At 38.9% G+C, this 14,593-nt stretch overlaps 1 protein-coding gene across 1 annotated transcript; it reads left to right on the top strand.

Moving 5' to 3' along the window:
- Positions 1 to 5,652: 5,652 nt before the first annotated feature.
- Positions 5,653 to 13,267, top strand: LOC139755284 (uncharacterized). The gene is made up of 2 exons (XM_071673400.1): positions 5,653 to 5,787; positions 9,755 to 13,267. Exon 2 carries the CDS (start codon positions 11,128 to 11,130, stop codon positions 12,250 to 12,252), a length of 1,125 nt encoding a protein of 374 aa, XP_071529501.1. The 5' UTR covers positions 5,653 to 5,787; positions 9,755 to 11,127; the 3' UTR covers positions 12,253 to 13,267.
- Positions 13,268 to 14,593: the final 1,326 nt, after the last annotated feature.

Below are 14,593 nucleotides of genomic sequence, written 5' to 3'. Positions count from 1 at the left end.
TTTTTAAAATGGTCAGGTCATAGAAAGCAAATCAGCCCATTCTTGAGTTGTAAATGAACAAACATTACCTTTGTAAGGTATTAGCTTGTTGACTGATAACACATGGTTTACCTCTCGTGAACAATAACCAAAGTAATGACTATCGAAATGGGAAAGTGAACCAGCAATGCAGGGTCTATTAGCCAGATTTTGCTGCCCTTCTCTTGTTCTATAGGTGCTTTGGCCACTGCTCTTATCAACTGTCCTTTTGTATCCTTGCTGCCAAGCTTGGTCCCGTAGCACACGTTTGTCTGCTGTTTGCTGTAGAGCATGTGTGGAGCCGGCCACACGAAGAAAAACATTCATGATATCACCTTTCTTCGAAAACTGAAGTCTCTCTTCTCACCTCTTTCCCTTTTCCTAGAACCTTTCTGCCTTTAAGAGTTTGTCTACAAGCACTTAAATAGCTCTGATTAATTTCTTCGTTCCTTTTCTGATTCCGTGTGTCTTTGTTACCCAAGAAGATTATGACTGGGGTATGTTTTTCCCATGCCAAGTCAGTCTACTTCATAACGAAACCAAAACAGCTTAATAAAATTTCTTAAATCAAAATTAGTCTGTATCAAAGTTATTCTTTCCTTTTATCTTTTTCATGGTTACTTCATTTGATACCTCTTATGTCCTTGACATATCCATTATTCTAGGGATTACAAATATGATTTACATTAAGTTAACTTCACAAGAGATATTTCTGACGGAGGGATCCAATTTTCTCCCACTTTACGCTTTCAAGATATTTTGTATCCATTCTATTGCACTGTAACCAAAACAGATTTGCTTAATCTAGGTGGGATCTTGACAATGGTCCACATGAAGGAGGATGCACAAACTTGTTGCTAATGATTCTGGACAAAGCCAAGAAAATTATTTGCTACTTTTTTGGGCGATACTTCTCCGTTGTCTTGGTTTAAAACTGTTATTAAAAGATAATTATAGCACACCGGTTGATTGATTTCTACTCAGGTCGCACAAAAATATTCTTAGCCTTTTTCAAACTAAATACTGCACTTCCTTTAATGTTACACTCCATTTGACTCTTCTTTCAATTCTTATTGTTCTTTTACGTCTTCCAGCAAACGTCTTATTTTCGTCTGATAATATTTTCTGTCCTAACGTTGCGCCATCAGCGACTTTACCTATTTTTCATCTATATCCAGGTCACTGATGCGGAATTATTGCCAAAGCGCTGAGGACTGATCCCTAAGGATTTTTTTTTCATGTTGAGGGCTCCAGTGGACAAGAGTCCACATCAAGACCGGGCCTCAGTTGAAATATAAAGAGAATAATGAAAGGGGAAAAGAAAAGACAAGGGAAAGTACTTATGATTTTGGAACAAGTGAAAATCTTGTCTTAGAAATGTGCCAGATCATTGTTATTGGGAAAGACATGAAAAGGTAGAGAGCTCCAAAGCTCATCGTGTATGGAACGAAGCGGTTATCGAACCAGCCCACCCTGGAGTTGCCAATGGCCACACAGTAATCATGTGACGAAGCAACTTTCTGAGTATTGCGTGGTCTACATATCGGTGAGGGCACACAAGCAGCCAGCTTTAGGGAGCAAAAACCAAAGTAATATCCATAGAAGAGGGAAAGTGAACCAACATTGCGCCGTAGGATTAGAGCGTCAAGTTTGGAAGTTAGCCTGGGACTCTGTCAAGTAAGGGTGTAGAGCTAGACCCACCCCAGATGTGAGAGCAGTACTCCATACAAGAAGCAACTGTTCAGAATAAAAGAAGTTTCAACATCTAAATAGGATACTCAGTTTCTTAGAGACAGACTTAACTATTTCCATAATGTGGGTTTCTAAGAAAGAGTGAATGTTACAATAATGCCAAGTATGATCATTGAGTCAACAGGTGGAATTACAGAACCGTCAAAGGAAAGACAAGAGTTATGAGTTTTTGATAAAGAGATGGGGAGAAACTGGGTCTTGGAGGCATTAAACTTAACAAGATTTTGTCTACCCCAAGTCTCAGTTTATTGAGGAAGTTGTGTCAAAACAAGATTCAGATCGAGTGTGAGGAGTAGAACTGAAGGATGTGAATGAATGCAGTGTTGAGTCGTCAACGTTGGGGTGCACATGATAATTTGTGGAGAGGAAATCGTTGAAAAAGGAAGAGAAATAGTGTAGGGGACAGGACAGAACCTTGAGGGACACCGCTGTTGATGAAAAAGGGGGAGGTTGATATCCAACTACAGAGACAGATCGGCTGGAGAGAAAGCTAGATATGAATGAGCAAAGTGAGGGAGGGAAGCTTAGAGATGAGACCCCGATGCCACAACTTGTCAAAAGCTTCAGATATGTTAAGGGCAATTACACATGACTCCCCAGAATCTTTCAGGGATGATGACCAGACATTAGTAACATAGGAAAGAATATCACCAGTGTATCTCGCCTTACGGAAGCCATACTGGTGATCAGAGAGAAGACTGATTTTCGAGGTGTCTTAGGATATGGAAGTTGAAGAGGAATTCAGACTTCGGAAATGGTAGATGTCAAAGCAATAAGACGATAGTTAGAGGGGTCAGAACGGTTACCCTTGTTAATGATGGGATGTATCAATGCATGCTTCCAAGGAGAAGGAAGAGTTATGGCTTTTAAACAGAAATGGAACAGACGAGCAAGAACAGGTGCAGGTTCAGAGGTACACTGTTTCAGTACACTGAGATGGTTGCCATTACAACCATAAACCTCTCTTTTGTTCAAAGAGAGAAGCGCTTTTCGGATAGTCCGAAAATACTCCTTGAGACTAATTTCCAATGGATTTTGTCATTAAATGCTATTTTGGAAGCTGTCGCACACAGAATGAAACTTTATAACACGTACCTGGCCATCTTACCAAATTACATCCAGATGCGAAGTATCTGGTGAAGGAAGTTAACTTTTTCGTGAATTCGGTAGAAAAAAAAAAATATTTCAGGAGCATTTAGCGCTCATCATAATGTTCATTGGGAAGCATATGGACAGACACTCAAGGGAAACAAACTGTATTTGTCATCAACTAACCAGTCTCTTCCGAACGAAGGTACAACTTGTATCGATGAAAGGTCGGAAAATATATCAGGAATTGGTGAAATTTCGTCATCCTACACATGCAAATTACATCATTTTGTTAATCATGACAACGTCAGGCGTGGTCACGTCCTAGTTTGTCTTCCGTAAATAAGTGACGCAAGTTCAAACCCTTCTCCATCTAGATTGGATAGTAAGAAAGTTAATTGGATGTTTCTGCTCTTGAAGTTGTGCCATCCTAGGTATGTCCAGAGACGATACTGATAACAATACGAAAAATTTCATCAAACATAATTGCTATTAAGGTGTCTGTAATCTAGGCCTCTACTAATTACACTTGATGATGAAGAAATTTTGACAAAGAACACTCAGATGGTCATGACCATCTGAGACACAAGTACTGACGGTGTAAGACGTTGGTCATGATGATATGAGACACTGGTGAAGACAGTCTGAGAAGTTGGTCATCAGAGCCTGAAAACGTGGTCTTGACGGTCTAAGTTAGTCAAGCAACTTCATCATATACAAATGAGGGAAGGCTCAGGTAAGTATAACAATTAGACAAGCTAGGATGAATATCATTGCTCTCAACAGTAGGAATTATTGACGACACAGTTGACAGTTAATGCTAGAGCCAGAAAATTCTCAGATTTTATCAGTATTCGTCTGCATTGCAAATGTCAGACCAAATAAACTATAATTGACTTTGCCGCAGATGAAATTACACAATATAACTACTTTAAATGAACTCATACCCTAAAACCCTATTATGATTCTAGCACAGGAACCATCAGGATAACATACCAGGAGATCCAGGATCTTAGACAACATAGAACCTTTGCTAACTAAAGTCATGAACTACGTATCATCCCGATGTCAAAGGGCTCTGGACACCTTACCAATTTGATTCGTCTCCATCTACAGCACTAACGAGCTGCCTCTGTAAGGTTGTGAGAATGATTGATAAGATAATCAGTTTCTATTAGGTTCAAAGAAATTATTTGATGATCAACAGTGTGGCCTCCTTCAGCACAGAAGGACGATGAATCATTCCATAACTCTAGAATATGATATTTTGGTTACTGGTCAAGAAGACTGTTGGGAGACATATTCAAAAAAGAGCCTATGATGAAATGACAAAATGGAATATCAAAACACCTTATGCCATTCGATCAAAATGTTACTTTTTTTTTTTATACTTTGTCGCTGTCTCCCGCGTTTGCGAGGTAGCGCAAGGAAACAGACGAAAGAAATGGCCCAATCCCCCCCCCCCCCACACACACATGCATATACACACGTCCACACACACAAATACACATACCTACACAGCTTTCCAAGGTTTACCCCAGACGCTTCACATGCCTTGATTCAATCCACTGGCAGCACGTCAACCCCGGTATACCACATCGCTCCAATTCACTCTATTCCTTGCCCTCCTTTCACCCTCCTGCATGCTCAGGCCCCGATCACACAAAATCTTTTTCACTCCATCTTTCCACCTCCAATTTGGTCTCCCTCTTCTCCTTGCTCCCTCCACCTCCGACACATATATCCTCTTGGTCAATCTTTCCTCACTCATCCTCTCCATGTGCCCAAACCACTTCAAAACACCCTCTTCTGCTCTCTCAACCACGCTCTTTTTTATTTCCACACATCTCTCTTACCCTTACGTTACTCACTCGATCAAACCACCTCACACCACACATTGTCCTCAACATCTCATTTCCAGCACATCCATCCTCCTGCGCACAACTCTATCCATAGCCACGCCTCGCAACCATACAACATTGTTGGAACCACTATTCTTCAAACATACCCTCTTTTGCTTTCCGAGATAATGTTCTCGACTTCCACACATTCTTCAAGGCCCCAGAATTTTCGCCCCCTCCCCCACCCTATGATCCACTTCCGCTTCATGGTTCCATCCGCTGCCAGATCCACTCCCAGATATCTAAACACTTCACTTCCTCCAGTTTTTCTCCATTCAAACTCACCTCCCAATGACTTGACCCTCACCCTACTGTACCTAATAACCTTGCTCTTATTCACATTCACTCTCAACTTTCATCTTCCACACACTTTACCAAAACTCAGTCACCAGCTTCTGCAGTTTCTACATGAATCAGCCACCAGCGCTGTATCATCAGCGAACAACAACTGACTCACTTCCCAAGCTCTCTCATCCCCAACAGACTTCATACTTGCCCCCTCTTTCCAAAACTCTTGCATTTACCTCCCTAACAACCCCATCCAAAACAACATTCACTGAGAACCAATCACTTTCCTCTCTTCCTACACGTACACATGCCTTACTATGTTACTTATGTTCATTATTGATGTTTTTCATTATGAAATGATTGTATTTTGTTTCTAGTTCAGCTGCATATTTGTATATTCTTACTATTAACATTTACCTTGAAATAAATACATTGGAAATAAGTCATGTACCACAATAAGTGAAGGTAAAATGTATTGTTTAACAAACTCATTCACGATATTAAACACATAAATGTCAGGTTCAAAAACATAAACTGGCAACATTTCTTGAATAGCAACACCTGAGAGATGCTGTCCTCTAGCGGCAATCGCTGTAACTATATAAACAACATCAACGTTCCCTCGAAACGTAAATTAAGTTTCATTCGAAAAACTCAGCATACTGGCCTATCAAGTTATATATTAGTTGGAAATTGCAATATTTGGAATCTAAAAGGCGTAGAACTTTCTGACAATCAGGTAGGAACTAACATTTACCACAGATATGATATACAACCATATTTATGATTTTCACACAGGCCCGTTGATCTCGGCCCACCCAAATCATTAAGATAAACATCTGTGAATAAAAAAGACAATATTTGATAGTTTGTTTACGGATTTTTTAAATTTTGGTACATAGACATACGATAAGACTAGATTACGTGTGCAGATAAGCGAAATGACCGAAAGATGTCGGCATTTTGATCTCGGCACACATTTTTTGGTAACGTGATTATCGTTGATAATCTCAAATTTTTAACTTTGGAACACACATGAAAAGATCTGGAAACTATCAGAATATTCTGTCCATCAGAGGCAGGGTGTAGGAAATCCCGAAATATAGCAGAATAATACACTGTATGGCATCAAATTGTTTGTGTTCAAATGAGCGGGGAGACAGAAGCTTGACATTATTATGAAAAGATTCGTAACCAAAACAACAGGCGCTGATGATCTTCCGGCGGCTGAGGGGACAGTCGAGGCCTAACTGCGAACGGTGATCCACAAGACAGTCGCCTCAAAAAAAAGACATCCCCAACAAAAAAGTTCCAGTTTAGGGGCACCATAGTAGTTTATGGGATGGCAAGACAGCATACCTCTGAAGTCCTTATAATAGTTATTTGGACGAGGAAAGTACCTTCGAACATTATGTTTTATCTGGCAATATTGATAATGATATGAGGGTTATAACTTGGGAATCCTTTCCCAACTTAGTAATTAGGTATGAGGGTTATGATAACTTAGGAATCCTTTCCCAAACTAGTTAGTAATTGCGAGGGGTATATTGATTTGAGGGATGGGGGTAAATCAGGCCAATTTTCACCCTGACTTAACCATCAGAGACATGTAGCAACCTCATTACCTCGTTACCTACATTACCTCGAACATCACTGAAACGCCCTAAATTGTCGCAAATTATAAGGATTTAATTGACTATTGCAACAAGTTAGATGCAGGTTGTTTGGGTCGTGCAGGCATGTAAAGTGAGACGTTCATATCATCTGGTTTATTGAAGAGAGAAGAAGTGGTGAAAGCTATAACAATCCACGTCAACCATACGTAGCTCCCACAGATTGTGTAAAGTGACCGGTTCAGTTGTTACTGCTCGCATTAACCTTCAAACACGTGCACAATTTCACCCTTAACATCACCCACAACTATATACATCCTCACCTCAACTTCACTTAACCCAGCTAAATTGCCATAAATGACAAAGTGTGAAGTGAACACTCAACCTCACTCTTTACCCTAACATAACCGCCAAACTCAGACTTAACCTATAACGTACCTTCCCATCAACTTCACCCTTAATCTCACTCTTAGCTTTATTAGTTACTCCACTGAGCAGAATCGCTACCGGCTCCTTAGAGGAGAGGCGGCTCGCAGGACAATTTAATAAAGAACCAATCCAGGACAATGTTCACCGTAACTCTATGCACAAACTAACTCTTTACTTCACCCCCTACATAATGATTACACCTGCATTACCTCGAACATCACTTTGAACCGCCCTAAATTGTCACAAATTATAAGGATTTAATTGACTATTGCAACAAGTTAGATGCAGGTAGTTTGGGTCGTGCAGGTATTTAAAGTGAGACGTTCATATCATCTGGTTTGTTGAAAAGAGAAGAGGTGGTGAAAGCCTTGCTTAAGACAAAATGTTAGAAGGCGGATAGGATGGGTAGTATTGCAGGTGAATTTATAAGGAAAAAGAATGGCTGTGTCTTTTATCAGTTAGGGTTTTCGGTGTATGTGTGGGTCATGGTGAGATGTGTTAGGGTAGGCGAAATGTGTATTTACTGCCACTGTGGTGAAAACCTTGAGCATTGTAAAATGTTGGATAGTATTGCACTTGAATTTATTAAGAAAGAGGGTGGCTGAGTTTTCTATTGGTTGGTCAGGATTTTCAGTGTATGTATGGATCATGGTGATGTGTGTTAGGATTGGCAAAATGTGTGTCTAGTGCTACTGTATAAAGGCAAAGGGTACAAAGGTGATTGTTCGATTTACAGTTATAAGTTCATTAAGGGTAGTTGGTAAGTTGTATGGACGAGTGGTGATTGAAAAGGTAGTGACATGTACGGAGCATCCGACTCGTGGGGGGGGGGGGGGGGTTAGAGACACTGCCTTTGGGGGGGGGAGGTGTGGATCGTGTGTGTGAGAAATACTTGGAGAAAGAGAGGGATTTTTGACTTGCATTTATAGATGTTTCTTGGAAGGTTTTACAAATATATGGCGTGGGAGGGAAGTACAATCTTGTCAATAGGGGATTCCTTTCCTTCCTTGGTTCTGATTGTTGCGCAGCCTTTAAAGCTACAGGAACCCCTGGAGATTAGGTTCCAGGGCTATACAGTAATGATGATAATACAACAGGTTATACTAATTTCTAGTTACTCTATGTTAAAAGAAAGAAAATGATGTTTGTGTATTGGTAGAAAATGGTTTTCTTTCAAGCTTTGGTTCATTATTTCAATTTACAGGATTCATTTGTAATTCAGATAATGTGTTGACATCGCTATTATATATTTTTTTTTCTCCGATAACATTCATTATGTAACCATTGATGTTTCACACGTGGAGAGAAGAGTTCCTTTAACTTTTGTTAGATTGGCTGTTTTTCTTTTCTCTCTGGATATTGATCTTATTGCTCGTTTCTGGATACTGTTAAGTCTGTATTAGCATTTTCTCTTTCATGGCAATGACAGTGACAGGTGAGTTGTGGAGGATCTGTTATCACATTCGTGTCTTTGAAGTAAAAGATATCTTCCGGTTAATGTGAACTGAATTCCATTAGAGAGTCCGAATCATAAATCTATAATATAAATCTGCAGAATGCTGCAGCAGCCCCAGGCAATGAAGCAAACCTCTGTTTATAGTGATCACAAGAGGCGTGGGACTAATAGTAACTATGAGAAAAGTGCCGTATAGAAGGTCCTGTTTAGCATTTACAACGTTTCCTACAATGATGAAGCATCAAGAGGAAATGGAGCAAGAATTATTGATCACAAGAATGACACGAGTAACCACCATATTTCAAACTCGTTCGTGTTACACAGACAGTCATTGGCAAGCTGTAGAAACTTTGCTTGATGGTTATGAAAAGGGAATAAGAAAGAAGATCGGGGCTGCTTACATCTCCACAGAAGACACTTCCAACTACAGAAAATTATTTGTAAATTTACCAAAGGTCGACGGGTCATGGCGCGGCGACAAGGGCGGAGTTGGCGACATAATTCAGCCACAAGGAGGTATACTGCATGCTGTCTGGAAATTTTGTATCGTTCTCTTTGAGGGTGTCATACTGATTGAAATGTAAAACAAACTTCATTTTGTGTTTCCTCCGTAGCTCACTCATATTTCATTAAGGTTTTATACTTTGAATTATGTTGGTTATGTGATGCTGAGAGTCTTGCGTTTATGAGCAATTTTATATTATCATTTTGATCTTAATGTACAGAATCTTCAACCCATAAACATTAGAGTCCTTTTTTTTATATGACATATGCCTCAATTCCAAGGTTTTGGTTTATCATTAATTCTTAATGTTGAGGTTTAATACTTGTTTATCATTAAGACAAAATTAAGGATTTGATATCTATGATTGCCAGTATTTGATGTCAGGCACTGATTTCTATAGGTTATTCGTATCTTATGATAAGGAGCCTGATCTCCATATATAGTGATTGATACTGGGCCTCTAATCTTAGTATCTGACTAAAGAGATCGTTTCTTTGTGTACAGGCATCACGGTGAAGTACTGACAGCATTTATTAAATATTTAAGATTCTTATATTATCACTTGAAGCTGACGATCTCATCTTGTTATGTTGTCAGCATACCATTTGAAGGGCTTTTCTCTATCTGTTGGCATCCCTTGATGCTTAGGGTTTCATTTATGTTATCTTCAACATGTTAATGTTTACTTTCCTATCTTTGGCAGGTCCTGGTATTCAGTGCAAGAACGTGATATGTATCTCCAATCTCTCTTGCCTGTCAAGATGCCACAAGAACGAAATATCGCAACTGTAGCAGTATAGAGAGCATTGTAACTAAGACATTTAGATAGTTATGTAGCCGCCTACAGGAAAAGAGAATCCATACCAATATGAACAAATTTATAATGATTAGACTAACAACAACAGCAGAAACAACAAGATAAGCAACGACAAAGCAATTCTATAACAGTTACAGCAGCAATAACTAAAGCGGTATTGATAACGACAGTAGAGTGACAAAGGCACAAGGAACTTATTAACAAGAATAGTAGTTTTTGAGAAACCTTAGGAAAAGGTTTAACTATATTTGAGAGACACTATAGATAATGTGTATCACAATTTTTCAGGATATTTACCATAACACTTCCACAATTTTTTTTATGAGGAAATTATTATGTACAGTGAGACAGCTCATAATATATCATTTATTTTAGTGATACTTTGTAGACTTTCTCGTCAGTCGTATCTTTACTACATGACCGAGTCAAATTCTCACAGTTGACTTTCATATGCTCAAGAACCGCTATTTGTGCCGTTTCAAAAGTCCATTCATAATGAGAAAACCTGACCGCATATACCCTTAGACGTAAATACATGCTACACTTCACACACATGTGAGCATTACAGCTCGGTCACCCGCTTCACTCTGGGTGACGGATTTGGTTAGTTAGACACTATCGCACTATTCATTAGAGTTGGTTATGTCAATAGTATTGTACCACTCATACCAGTTGTTTAGATCGACACTAGTGCACCACTCATTAGAGTTGGTTAGATCGACCTTAACGCACCACCCATTAGAGTTAAACCGACACAAGTGTACCACTCAATAATCTTAGGCACATCCCAAACGTTGCATCTATCAGGGTCATTCACTGCATCTCTGCCGCTCACTTGCTGAATATTTGAGACTGACAGATTGCGTCTGTGGACTATAGTATTTTAATGGTACAAGGTTAATCATGGAGGGCAAACTATAGGCATTTTAAGTGGTAAATAGAAATGATTTGTTGATGCGCTCAGGGGAGAAACCTTACTACAGTTCAGCGTCAGAAAAGCCTTGACAAATGTTATAATATTATGAAGCACAGAAGAGAAACAATATGAATATTAAGATTGCAAAGTCTTCTTAGCGTATGAGTGCAAGAACGTGATATATATTACAGAAGAAATGCCGTATGAATGCTTACTGTGCCAAAAAACTTTTTGAATAGGAGTATGTTTGTACGGCACACGACCTTGCATACAAGAGAAAAGCCATATGGGTGTTCGCAGTGTCAAAAGACCTTCTCAGAGAAGAATTTTTTAGGTGCAGCACATGAGAGTTCATACAAGAGAGGAAGCACATGAATGTTCACAGGGCCAAAAGACCTTCTCAAAGAGAAGTCATCTAGTGAAGCATATGGGAGTCCATAAAGCAGAGAAATCATATGAATGTTCGTATTGCCAGAAAACCTTCTCACAGAGCAGTTCTTTAGTGCAGCATACAAGAGTACATACAGGAGAGAAACCATACGAATGTTCGCATTGCCAAAAGACCTTCGCACTAAGGAGTTCTTTAGTGCTTCACTTACGGATTCATTCAGGAGAAAAGCCATATGAATGTTCACATTGCCAGAAAAGGTTCTCACAGAGCAGTTCCTTAGTGCAGCATATAAGAGTTCATACAGGAGAGAAGCCATATGAATGTTTACAATGCCAAAAGACTTTCTCACAGAGCAGCGCTTTAACCCAACACATGACCATTCATACAGGAGAGAAACATTATGAATGTCCAAAGTGCCAAAAGACCTTTTCAAAGAAAAGTCACTTAATGGAGCACATGAAAGTACATACCAAGGACAAACCATATGAATGTTCACATTGCCTGAAGACCTTTTCACAGAGGAGTACTTTAGTGCAGCACACAAGACTTCATACAGGAGATAAGCCACATGAATGCTTACAATGCCAAAAGACCTTCACACAGAGGAGTGCTTTAGTGAAGCACATGAAAGCTCATATGGGAGAGAGGCCATATGAATGTTCACAGTGCCAAAAGTCTTTTGTACAGAGGGATCACTTAGTACAGCACATGAGAGTTCATACCGGAGAGAAGCCATACAAATGTTCGCAGTGCCAAAACACCTTCACACAGGGAAGTACTTTAGTGAAACATATGAAAGTTCATACAGGAGAAAAACCATATGAATGCTCACATTGCCTAAAGACCTTTTCCTTGAAAAATTCTTTAGCACGGCATATGACTGTCCATACAGGAGAGAAGCCATATGAGTGTTCACAGTGCCAAAGAAGCTTCGCAGAAATGAAAACTTTAATGCTGCACATAAGAGTTCATACAGGAGAAAAACCATATGAATGTTCACACTGCCAAAAGACCTTTACACAGAGGAGTACTTTAGTGAAACATATGAATATTCATACAAGAGAGAAGTATCATTAAGAACAGTGTCAAAAGTCCTTCTCTAAAAAGAGCACTTTAGAGGAACGTATAAGTATTCATACAGGTAAGAAGCCTTATGAATGTACACCTTACCAAGTATCTGAGGACCATTTGATACCTCACTCTCCAGTAAGTAATTCCCGTAATCCTGAGTGAGTGAAACATGGAGGTGATAGTCGTGCAGAATCTATGATCAATAGGGATCATTGTCCAGAACTATCCCCTTTAATCTCTCTTTTGTGTATGGGAGCTCAGATGGACAATAATGACAGTGTCAAGGAAGAGTTTTCAACATTATAAAGTGAAGCTTGGTGCTGAAAAAAATCTTTTCGCAAATAAGTGTGGATCTAAAGACTAGAACAAATTTTAGAAACATTCACTGATTAATCAAATAGTGAAATAGCGACTTATACAAGCGTCTATGCATCTGAACAAGATTCATTAAGAAAATGTAATCCGTTGCGTGTTCAGTGAAAACCCTGTCAGCTCTATCATATTTTGTGTAAAAATTGTAATAGATACTCAAAATCTTTTTGTATTCTGGAGAAAGGAAATTATCACTCAAACTGTATTTCGTTTGTTCTTATGAATCTGTTTACTACAATTTTTACTTCCAAAAACTGCTAAAGCAGAAGATTAGTGGATTAGTCAAGGTTATTTAGTGTATGTTGTTTAAAAACAGTAACTGGGTTGCATATTGTTGATAACAAAAAAGGTTACATGAAATAATTATTTGATGAAAAAAAAATTTAAGGTTTTTTGCAAACTTGCCAAACATATTTTGCAACACACATAATCATTATGAATGGTTAGATTGTTTCTTGTATTTTTTGTTCATATTTTGGAATACCATTGGTGTATATTTGTTTATTGAGAGTTGATATTCCTGGTCATCAATAAATGTTCTGATTGGAATCCTTTCATACCTGGTCACCGCGTCCTGCCTCAGTGAACAAATGAATGAACCATTAAGAAAAAAGCATTGGTTGAATCTTTCCTTTGTTCCTTCTTGAAATCGCTATATGTAGCACACAAGGTAAGTAGGTTGCAGTTCTCCCCTATCTTCAAGGATATTATTTCTATCCTATAATGTATCAAAACTATTCAAAGAAGCAAATTGTCTCATAATATTGCTTTCTGTGAATAGGAAACTACAGTACAACTCATTAAGAAACTGTGGTAATTGCATTAGGCCCATTTTTGCCTATTTCATGAAATATAAAAGCAGCAACTATTTATGCCCAAACTGTTTTCATCCATGATACTCTTTTATGTAACCTATGATGGAAATCGTGTATGTGATAATAAGAATGGAGGGCTAATTTTGTGGTTGTATTCTGTTTGCTTCACCTACATGAGTTGCTGGCATGCAATCCACCAACTCAAACTCTCTCTTCATATATTACCCTTCACAACATGTAACACAGTGAAGTATTTCTCACTACTCATTATTTTCTTGTTTTTTACTACATGAAAAGATCCCTAACTCCGCACAGCTTGGTGAGTCTGAGGCACTAGGGGTTAAGGAAAGCTAGATTGTTCCCATGCCCACTTGAACTTCATCACACAACCGGGACTTGCCTCATTATCCTTATATAGTGCTCCTCAATCTGGTTCTTTAACTATTAATTTCTACAACATTCGTGTTCTTTACTGAAACACCCCTGTGTAGAATACGATTAATACGATTAGTCTACGTCTTTCTTTGATATTATATTTGAGATCGTTCTCTCGAAAGCTAATTTTCCTGTACATAACTATATCTCCAAATACAATATCTGCCATCGTCTTTGCTGCAAGAGTTTTCTGTTTGTTTGTTTATCGTTGTACATAAGCCATAAGGTTATTGCTTGCCCCATCTAGCTTAAAACTTCTCCTCCCACTATATCTTTGCCTTCATGTTTCGTACATTTCCTCCACAGTTATTTTCAACTATGTACAACTTACTGACTACGTGAGTTCCTTGCATGAAACATTGGTGCCTTCACATCCACACACCATGACCCTGCCATGCAGGGGATATCAGTGTACACCAGAAGGATGGTCTCAGAGGAGACGGAGCTCCCCCCACCCCACCCTCTTAACAATTTGGAACAAATCATTGAACCCGACACGATTTCCTGACCGTCAAGACCAATCTTCTAGGAACTCATAAATCCGTACTCTGTAAATACACTGTCTGCCTCCTTAGAATAATTCAACTACAATTTTACTTTTCTCACTTCACGCTTACTCACAATTTGCACTCTAGAAGATCTTAGCTTTTATCTCTATGTAGCTTCTTTGTTGATGTTCCTTGGCTGGGATGCCGCCAGCTTTGTTGACCGTATAGCATAGGTCA

This window comes from Panulirus ornatus, chromosome 19, assembly GCF_036320965.1.
Source record: "Panulirus ornatus isolate Po-2019 chromosome 19, ASM3632096v1, whole genome shotgun sequence".
Taxonomy (NCBI): Eukaryota; Metazoa; Arthropoda; class Malacostraca; order Decapoda; family Palinuridae; genus Panulirus; species Panulirus ornatus.
The sequence above is the reverse complement of the archived record's forward strand: the minus strand, read 5'-3'. Positions and strand labels throughout refer to the sequence as shown.

What these genes read in the sequence shown, in the direction of transcription:
- LOC139755284 (XM_071673400.1), top strand. Translation starts at nt 11,128, where the DNA reads ATGAGAGTTCATACAAGAGAGGAAGCACATGAATGTTCACAGGGCCAA.